The 10,642-nt window shown below is 35.1% G+C and overlaps 1 protein-coding gene across 1 annotated transcript; it reads right to left on the bottom strand.

Moving 5' to 3' along the window:
- Window positions 1–3,071: 3,071 nt before the first annotated feature.
- Window positions 3,072–9,888, bottom strand: cxcl14 (chemokine (C-X-C motif) ligand 14). The gene is made up of 4 exons (XM_067366452.1): window positions 9,656–9,888; window positions 8,347–8,452; window positions 6,545–6,658; window positions 3,072–4,232 (listed from the first exon to the last, which is right to left on the bottom strand). Exons 1-4 carry the CDS (start codon window positions 9,717–9,719, stop codon window positions 4,217–4,219), a joined length of 300 nt encoding a protein of 99 aa, XP_067222553.1. The 5' UTR covers window positions 9,720–9,888; the 3' UTR covers window positions 3,072–4,216.
- Between the last annotated feature and the right edge of the window lie 754 nt (window positions 9,889–10,642).

Genomic DNA, 10,642 nt, shown 5'->3' on the forward strand with positions numbered 1-10,642 from the left:
AGCGTTATGAATCAGTGTATCGAATCATGATTCGGATCGCGTGTCAAACTGCCAACGACTGAACTTTGGTGCTCCGAACAGCAGATTCGATACACTGATTCATAACGCTCCGATGATTAATGAAGCAGTGTTTTGAAATCGGCCATCACTATATAAGTCGTTATTTTGTTTTTTTGGCACTCCAAAAATATTCTCGTCACTTTATAATATTAATATTATATATTATATATAGGCTATTCTTTATAATATTAATATCTTAATTTGTGTTCCGAAGATTAACAAAGGTCTTACGGGTGTGGAACAACATGAGGGTAAATAATAAATGACAGAATTTTAATTTTTGGGTGAACTAACCCTTTAAATGTAAAGCAACACAGATCTGTTTTAGTATTAGTTGTAGTAGTTTGAAAGTTTCTTCATTTGATTGGAAGTTAATATTTGAATATACTACATTAAAAAAACTATAAAACTCATGCATAAGTTAAATTTAGTTTGTTTTAAACGAAAAGAAAACTTGAAAGTTTAAAAATGCAATTCAAAACAGCCTAAAGCTGTGCAGTAATAACATAATAGTATTTTATATGGAGCTGTAGCGCCACCCAGTGTTTGATACATGCAACATGCAACAAAACTGCAATGAATACTGGTATGAACAAGACCGGGTGCAAGTTGTCACACATTCTACTCCAGTGAATATTTTTAGAAAGACAGTTCATGAAACACAGGTTGACCATTTGGACACTATATGGGATAAATTGTCCCAAATGAACCTAGAATGAATAGGATTTTCTGTAAAATGTAAACAATTTTGAGACCAATAAATAAAACATGAAAAACGTAACAGCAAAAATGTACAAAGGTAACTTACAATATATTGTAATCATAATCATTTTAAGCCATCTTGAGATCTAAAAAATATGTGAGGGGCTACATTTAGCATATGGCAATGGCAATTTATCAAAAAGTGCCATACTTGTATTGACTTAATATTAATTTGAGTAATTTTACAGTGGTTGACGTGGAGATAGGGCTGTCACATAAAATTGCCTAATATATGTGGGTGTACTGTGTGTAATTATTGTGTATATATAAATACAAACACATTCATGTATATATTTGAGAAATATTTACAAGTTTATTTATTTATATTTTTATATAATTTATATTATATATAAATACAAATATTTTGCACATAAATAACACATTTCTCTTAAATATATACATTAATTTGTGTGTATTTATATATACATATTAATTAACCACAGTACTCACACATATATTATGCAAACTCAAACTTTTATTTTGTATGCGATTAATCGTTTGACAGCCCTACGCAGAGATACAAGTAGAAATTGCATAAAGCTTGTTTGCTGGTCTGTTTCACACTCTGATCAGTTACTTATAAAAGTAATGCTTATTCCCTAAAAAGTAACTAATTGCATTACTTAGTTACTTTTTATGGAAAGTAATGCACTGTTATTATTGAGTTACTTTTTCTCACCTGGGCTGGGCTTGCTTATTTGTTTTTTAATAACAAAAAAAGTTTTTTTTTTTTTTTTTTGGCAAATGTAAAGGCCCTTTCACACCAAAGGTGAAATGAAGCCTCAGGTTGAAGGAAATGCAAATTCATGTCTGTACAGTAGAGGGAGCCGCTCAAACAAACCTTTCAGCTGTGCTGCCATTCTGGATTACAGAAGAAGAATAGAAGAAAGTTCAACACTCTCCCTTCAGCAATAAAAACAAAAAATGAAACACAAATGTGATGTTTAACTAAAGTCATTTTTGCTTATTAGTATAGTTGAATTTGATCATCGAAGATCAGCAGCAAAGAAATTGCTTAATAAAGTGAGATTAAATGCATAAAGTATATTTGCATTATTTAAAGCTGCAGTCCGTAACTTTTTTTGGTTACAAATGATCCAAAATCAATTTTTGAGCAAGTACATAACCAGCCAGTGTTCAAAACTATCTCCTTACCTTAGCTCGATTCACAACGGTAACACCGTGTCCTAACCACACGCGATAAAAGGTATCTTTTGTCCTAATATCAGGTGCTGTTTATGTGCTTTATTTAATGTTAAAAGCATCTAATGTGATTTTGAATATCATTCTGTATTCCCAGCTTTTTAGCTGTGATGAAAACAACACTGGCTAATTCACCTCAGATCTTGAAAATAAATAAATGAACACAAGAACGTTCAAACTGTCAACTCAATGCAAACAAACAAGTGTATTCTATGACAAAGATTACTTCAGTCACTCCATATGTACTTTAAATAATGTTTAAATGGTATAATATTTATGAATTTTACTAAGTACTTGCCCATTTCATTGTGTCTGCTGTGCTCTGCTGAGAGAGCCCGCCCACGCTCTCTTCAGATTGGCTGTGGTTTTTGATTGATCACTTTTTTATTTATTTTGATCACGTCTGTTTACATAAAGAAGGAGTCCTAAATACACTAATGTCATCCAATGCTGATGTTGTTAACATTAACAATTTGAGAACAAAGTTTAACAATAATAATAATTTGCACGGTTTGATGTGATATTATCTTAGTGATTGTTAGATTTAATCACCATTGGTAGCGTGATTTATTGTAATGCTTTTTTTTTCCTACTGGTCAGAACAAAAAATTCTTGAAAATTATTATTTTTGGTCATACTTATTCAATCTGTGATTGTGAAGTACAGTATCCACCAGTGCGGTGACTGACAGCAAACATTAGATTCATCCACATAAACCCACGTAAAGATGATAATTTTGCAACTAACTGCAATTGCAGATTTCAAACAGAGATGGCGACAAAGAGGCGAAACATATGTACTTTTTCTAAACATGGGGGCAGGACACTGTCAGTCAATAAATGGGAAAACAAAGTTAACATGTTACTTTTTTTCTTCAAAATTGTTGTAAATTTAAAAGAAACGCATTACTTTACTTCATAAGTAGTCCAATTACATAACTCCTGTTACTTGTAATGCATTACCGCAAACACTGACACAACCAAAAATCTTGATCACAGTATAAAAATGACACACCCTGTGATTTATTTAAATGTTTATTGCTGTGCTTGAAGATTACACTCCTTGGACTTAAGTTGTGTTTGGTGGGTCAGTCCAAACACATAGACTCAAAACATTTCTATTATTTATTATTTAAATAGTAAAACAACAAATCTGTGATACAATACATAGGCTTCACTAATAAATTCTGAACAAGCTAGACTATAGGCAAGGTGGTTCATACACAAGAACCTATTCTGTGTGCTTATACATACAATCTGATGTACAAGAAGAGACGAGAAACATTCCATTTACCAAAAAGAAAAACACAGTCATACCAAACTAAAATTTAAAACAATAGCTTACAAATCCTGCACACCTCAAAAGAGGAGGAGGCACATATATTGTGCTGATAGGAGGGCCAATATTAAATAAAAAGCTTAATATTAAACACATGACGTACTGCAGGCCCCAAGGGTCGTGTGCTTGCCGTGTGACGGTACATGTCTACGGAGGAATAAAATATATGTGTAAATATAAAGTAAAGGTATGATTTGAGTTATTGAACATAGCAACGTCTCCTTCACTTCACCATAAAGTACCAAATTCCAAAGTAATAAGTGAATAAGTTACCTAAGAAAGCACTTTTGGGCAGATCGATGAGAAACAATGTTTGGAAAATGATGGTGAAGAAAGAAACTTTCCCTCCTTTTACCGGTTGAATGTTGGCATTGAACACAGTAAACTCTCTGAAGATATTATTTACACATCCTCAACATTTCTGTTCATTTGTACTGCGAGAACTCTAAGATCTACTTTGACACTTGTGGATAATATATCACAGTAGTTTCAAACCAGACAGTATCCAAATATAGTGTCAGGACTCCTTTATATGCCACAACACAATGAATTAGACCAAGAACTGATGCTTCAGAAAACATTACACATTGCAAAATGTAATGGTCACTTCTTACAGATGGCGCTTTTCTCTGCCATAACTGCACATTTGGCTCAACAAAAACATTTCTGTATGACTATAAATTATTCCACATTAATATAACTTAATAAAAATGGACTGGTGTGCTTTATTGTAAGCTTGTCTGGGTATATGCTTTGTCATGCTTTAAAAAAATTGGTCCTCTGGTCATCCACAGTTCACTGGTAGTGCTGTGCATCCCACAATGTTTTCAGCCTCGTGCATAATGTGGAACGATTAGGCCTCGTACACCCTACAAAGGGACGAGAAACAAACATTTGTTAGGGGTTATACTGGCCTTTTTAAGGATGCATAAAGTATTTTTTGCTGTCCGATATGCAAGTCGTCGTAGGATTATAGTGACACCTACTGGTGTGGAGTGTACATGTTTTAAAAGCATGAAACAGAAATTGTGATAGTCTTTTCTTCCTTATTAGGGGCTTTCTCACTGGGTAGTTATAGGAACTAGCCACCAGGGCGGTTTCCCATAAACTAATTTTTCCCCTAAGGTAATTTTTCCTGGTTGAATTCACACTGTGAGCAGGAACTCTGAAGTGACGTAAGCAAGCCAAGAGTGATGTCATTTAAAGGGACAGTTCACCCAAAAATGAAAATTCTGTCATCATTTACTCCCCCTCAAGTTGTTCCAAACCTGTATAAATGTCTTTGTTCCTCTGTACACAAAGGAAGATATCTGGAAGAATGTTTGTAACCAAGCAGATCTCACCACCTCAGTATTTTTTCCCCTACTATGCGCAAACAAACAATGCATGTGCGCTCTCGGCTCACTGATCGCAAAAACATCGTATTTCTGCATGAACACAATTCAATATATTCGCGTAGTTGTCAAAATAAATGTACTGTGAGTGTTTTATAACGGATGCTTGCCGAACAAGTTTGTGGAGGATCAGTGGTTTTTATGTACACATGGGCATCAGACGCTACAAACATAGACACGAATGCTTGTTCTGAGAGAGAAACTGTTCACTGATGACATCGACCCGCCTTCAGATTGCTGAGTTTATTTTTCATTTGTATTTTGGTGTGTTTAATAATTCTGAATGGATCCATATAGCAGCTATTTGCAGTTCTTTGGCGTCTCCCTGTGGTTTTGTTTGGTATAGCAGGTTGACTTGTGCTTATTTGTTTATTTTACCAATAATGAGCCCGCGTTCTGACATAAACATGGAAGCGCTGCAAAGAAAATAGGGTAGCAGTATGACAGGGAAAAGATATTATTGTTTTGTTTTTGCGCACAAAAAGTATTCTCGTCACTTCATAACATTAAGTTTGAACCACTGCAGTCATGTTGAATATTTTTATCTTTTCTACCTTTCTGGACTTCAAAAGGTGCAATGGCATTGCTGCCTATGTGTGGATCAGACACCCTCGAATTTCATCAAAAATATCTTAATTTGTGTTCCAAAGGCAAATTAAGGTTTTACGGATTTGGGACTTAACTTAATAACAGAAATTTCATTTTTGGGTGAACTAACTCTTGAATGATAAACTTTATTCATGTTGTGGTCAGGTAAATAACATTATAGTTACAGTGATGAGTGATTTGGTTCATGTCAAGTGCATTTTTGAGAAACGCACATAGAAAAGGATCAAACTTGTGTAACCTTGCACACAGAAATCCATCTTATAACTATCAGATCCATCAGGAAAAGCCACTCGCTTCATTGTGATTTAGTTCATGCAAGGCTTTCTTTTTTGAGTTGCAGACAACATTAGCGAGTCCGTGATTTATTAGGCTATTGATTTAATTTTTATCAAGCTATCATGTTTATTTTTTCCAATCCACTGATCACAATAGAAAGCCGAACTCAGAAATAACTTGTAAATAACTTTTGAAAATAAATACTGTCGAAAATGTATTTATGCATGTCAGGTTCGGGTAGGAAGTGATTCGGGTCAGGTGTAGATTTTAGGACCCGAGAAGACCTCTAGGCTTTGCATGCGTTCGGCCAATCAACATACACTTATGTCATTGGTAGTTCCTATTGTGCTGGGTTAACCAGCACTAAGCTGGACTAAGCTGAAGTAGGAGCTAATTTAGTCCATCAATTACTAAAATCGTTCCCTGTTCCTATAGGGGGTATTTCCGCCAATAGTTATATAGAAAATGAAAATATTGCATGGTGTGAAAGCCCCTACTGTGAAGTATATCTGAGTGAAAATGTATAATAAACACTACTATTATTTCTAATAAACACTGCAACATTAAAAAAAAAAACATAAGTGTGAGTTATGATTTCATGGTCACTGTAAATATATTTTTTTAATTTCCTTCAAAGTGCATCTTCAAAGTCAACATAAAATCATAAAATCAGCTTTCGTTTTCAGCTGACAATGCAAACCTGTTCCCAACAACCACAATCCATTCTTGATAGATTAAATAGTCAAGTGTTTAATATTTAACTTTGGAAATATGTCAGATTACATAAGTAATTTGGATTTTAAACTGTTTCATGTTGACTTTGTGCTGCTGGCAGTCAGTGGTGTATATCTTGCAATGTTTCAAACCTCGTGACGATCAGCAAACATTTTATGTTACGCTACCTGTGTTTGTCCTTCCAGATTTTGAACCACTTGACAAGGTTCTTAGTGCTCTGGAGTCTGGGGTGCAGGCAGTACTCTTGACCTTTGAAACGGGATACATTCTCCATGGTGACACTATAAACACATGGGAAAAATTAGGGATGAGTGGAAGTGAGGAGAAGATGGGTAAACAGGAAGAGACAGGGGGAGAAGATTAGTAATTTAAGCCACACAAACATTATGCATGGATTTTCATTCCCGTTACTAAATGTAATAAACTCTGTACGAATTAGAGATTTGAGAAAAATCATCACTCAGATTAAAAGCAGAAGGTGGAAAACAGATATCCAAACTTTCTAAGCGATTCAGAGGTGAATCATCATGACCACAGAATGCACTGCTGAACACGTGACCAGTAAACAAATCCAAAACCAAAGCAGATTTCAGTTCAATTTCGCCTGTTAAGAAGATGTTTACCACATTGCTGGAGTCACTGAATCACACTGACCAGGAGTCTTTTTTTTTCTCTTCTTGATTTTCTTTTTACTTTATTATTCACCTGTGCATCCAAAAGCACATGTTTGTTGTCTCTAAACTCACAGGAGCTCTTGTGAGACTGGAGAAGCTTCTAGAATGTTAAACTCACGCTCAGTGCCATTTACTGGAGAGAAGGAACATTCTCAGCACAGTCCGCTGGGTTTGTTTTTCTCTGAGGTCAGAGCTCACGAATGCAAATGTCCATGGATTGTTTATCAAAAACTAATGCAGCTACAAAACTAATAAATACAGAATTGTTTATTTTTATTACGTAAAATATATTTCTGCACTAACTAATAATTATATACAGCATAATTACCAAATGAAATACTATAGATATTACATAATCGTCAAATGATCACATCATTACAGCATCTGAATCAAGAACATCTGTGCACTTCAAATATTACTGAAAAGTAAGCCAGGAATAAGTTTCATATCCGACCAATTTTAAATTCACGGTTTATAGCAGAATTTCTGGATCTTAGAATTTATTCCAAGACATGCTGTTGAATAAACATCTCATTTTACTGATAAGAATATTATAATGCTTTTCAGAATATTCCAATAACCTTACTATAGAATGCACTGCAATACCTAATATGACCAGCAGATGGAACAGTAATGCATAGTAATGTTCATGTTGACAATCAAAAAGACAAGCTTATCATAAAGACAACTTTGCTTTCCATCAGAGAAAACATGTTTGGATCTTATAGGTTTCATGAAGAGAATGCATTTTCATAACAAAACCACAGTGAGTCCATTGACTATAAGCTCTCTCCTGGACTGCAAGTGTGGTACTAAACTGTCATTCAGATCCTTCTGGAAAATCCAGCTAAAAGAGCTTCTGTTGGCAGCTGGTTTTACAAGGTGAATGGCTGATCTAAGATGGTCATTTATGGTCATCAGCTAGCCCGAATGGTTTTGGTGGTCGATCCTCTGGATTAACAGACAACTACAGCCTGGTTTGAACTGGTGGTGACTGGATTGAACTGGATGACCATGCATGACCTTTCTAGCAGGTTCTGGAGCAGATGGCACTTTATTATTTATTTATTTTTCTTTTCTTTTTTTTACAGTAATGACAATCTACACACATGCTTGAAATGCCTCACCTCAGTTACATTTCTTTGCAAGATCTTATTATAAGACAGGTCTATGAAAGCTTGTTATTCTTATCCAGTTAATGAAGCTATTTCAATCAAAAGTCATGAATATAGTAATAAAATACACCATAGATACATACACCCAAACAAGCAAATAAAAGATTTTTTCCAACTCACAATATCATCTTTTCTTGGCAGTACGGATGTTTAGGCTTGATCTCCAGCTTTTGCACATCTTTGTACCGGATCTTCGGGCCTTTTCTTGTGCATCTGCACTTATATGCTGAGAAATGGGTAAAAAGGCAAAGTTTAGTCTTGAGAAAATGCATGTGCAAGTAGGTAGAAATAGAATATAAAGTTACAGTATAAATGCATAAAGCCAAAAATGTTAAAGCCAATGTGAATGTCATATTTACAGATGTGTTTCTTCACAAAACCAGTCAAAGGGGTCAATTTTAAAAAAACATTTTCCACCTGAAAACTGAATAAATAAACTTTCTATTGATTTATGGGTGCAAAAAAATCTAAATATTGAGAAAATCACCTTTAAATTTGTCCAAATTAAGTCCTTAGCAATGCATATCCACTAACAAAAATACATTTTTTATATATTTACTGTAGGAAATTTACAAATATCTTCATGGAACATGATCTTTACTTAATATCCTAATGATTTTTGGCATAAAAGAAAAATCGATAATTTTGATCCATACAATGTATTGTTGATCAGTGCGACTTACGACTGGTTTTGTGCAAAAAAAAAAAAACAATTACAAATTTAGATGTTATTCATTTTTATGTGACTTATTTAAAATGCATTTAACATAGTATCTACACAATGACTTTCAATACTGTATTAATGAAAATTAAAAGTCTTAAAGTGAGAATTTGGAAGGAAAAACAGCCATAAATATAATTATTCATTCTTTTTTAGATTGTGTTGTGGACATTTCTTCCTGAGATGGTTTCTGCCCAGCATTTTCTAACTTTCAAACACTTGACTGAACTGACAAATGAGGTTGTGCAAAATCAACAAACAGCACAGCACCGGCATGGTGATTCATTGAAGTGCCATTTGCTGTTTTCACTCTCTTTCAGCACTCTGTCTATGAGGCAGGTGAGCTGACCTACATCTAATCCCTCATCAATCTTCTCTGCTTCATTCAGCATCATCTCTAAACAGCCTCTCAGGACAGAAGCCAACAAGACTCATCCAGCAGCACAAAGAGACACTATTTACTGTCTCTGGCCAAGTTTTGCAGAATGAACTAGACTTGTTAGAGAGAAGAAGACATGTTTGACAGTTGCACCAGCAAAAGGCGCTGTTATTCTGTGGGGAAAGTTGTAAACATTGATAAAACTGAAGAATAAATGTTTGTTGTAGCTACTAAAAGCATGCACTAAAACACAGAAGCTATTCTGTTTTGTTATTGCCTACTAAACATGAGATTTAAAAAAGAAAAGAAAAAACATCACACACACTCACCCTCTGTATTGAGTGAATAAACGGCGATAACCAGCAAAAGCAAAGCGGCCGTACAGCGATTCATCCCAAATAGTTAGTTGAGAAGCTCCAGCAGCCTCCGGTCTGTTTGTACCACTCAAATCCAATAATCGAGATCCTCAAACAGTGTGAGTTTTGATGATGAACCCAATCTCTGTCTCTGTGATGTCAGTAGCAGGTTGAAAGTGCTCCGCGAGACGTCATGCACACCGTTGCGCGCGCTCTCCTCAATCTGTCTCTCGAGCGCGCGGAGCTTCTATAAACACACGCTCGAGCGCCTCATTGATATGCAGAGCCCGCCGACGAATTAACTGTGGCCGTGTCTCCAAAACAAGCGAGCTGCCTTCCTGGACTGCGTTTTTGGGCCGTGTGGACGCAGTCGAGGCTGTCTAGGTAGGCAGCTCTCTAGGTTTTTAGACACGGTCTACATCTATCCACAGAGAAAAAGAAATGAAATTGAGTTATAAAGTTTATTAGGAAAGTCTGTATGTTGTTAGGGGAGATAATTGCATTGGCTTTCATGCCTTTTAAGTCTCACTTAATTTGATTCTTGCTCATGAATAAAGGCTCAGTTTAGCACCCTTTCTCTCTGTAACTAAGTAAATCTAGTCTATTCAGTGTTTAATGCTGCGGACATCATAAGAGTCTTTAGTAGAAGAGTTCTGCTTTTAGAGAATCTTTAGACCTCAATAGTTTAAACAAGTGTTTTTGAGGCTTCAATAAGAAAGAATTATAATTAAGTAAACCTGTGTATGTTTGTTTTTATCTGTTTTCTTAAGAATTCTTAAATATTAAAATAGCTTTCATCAGAGATTGTTGCCAATGATTATAGCGTTTCTGTAATCATTTATATATATATATGCTTGTTTCAGCCAAGTCCAGGGTTGAGCCTTTTAGGTCATTTTGGGGTTATTTTTCCAGTGTTTGGGTAGTTTTTGTGTTACCAAGATGATGGGTCAGACGTAACAA

The sequence above is a fragment of the Chanodichthys erythropterus genome, chromosome 1, assembly GCF_024489055.1.
Source record: "Chanodichthys erythropterus isolate Z2021 chromosome 1, ASM2448905v1, whole genome shotgun sequence".
In the NCBI taxonomy this organism is placed as follows: domain Eukaryota; kingdom Metazoa; phylum Chordata; class Actinopteri; order Cypriniformes; family Xenocyprididae; genus Chanodichthys; species Chanodichthys erythropterus.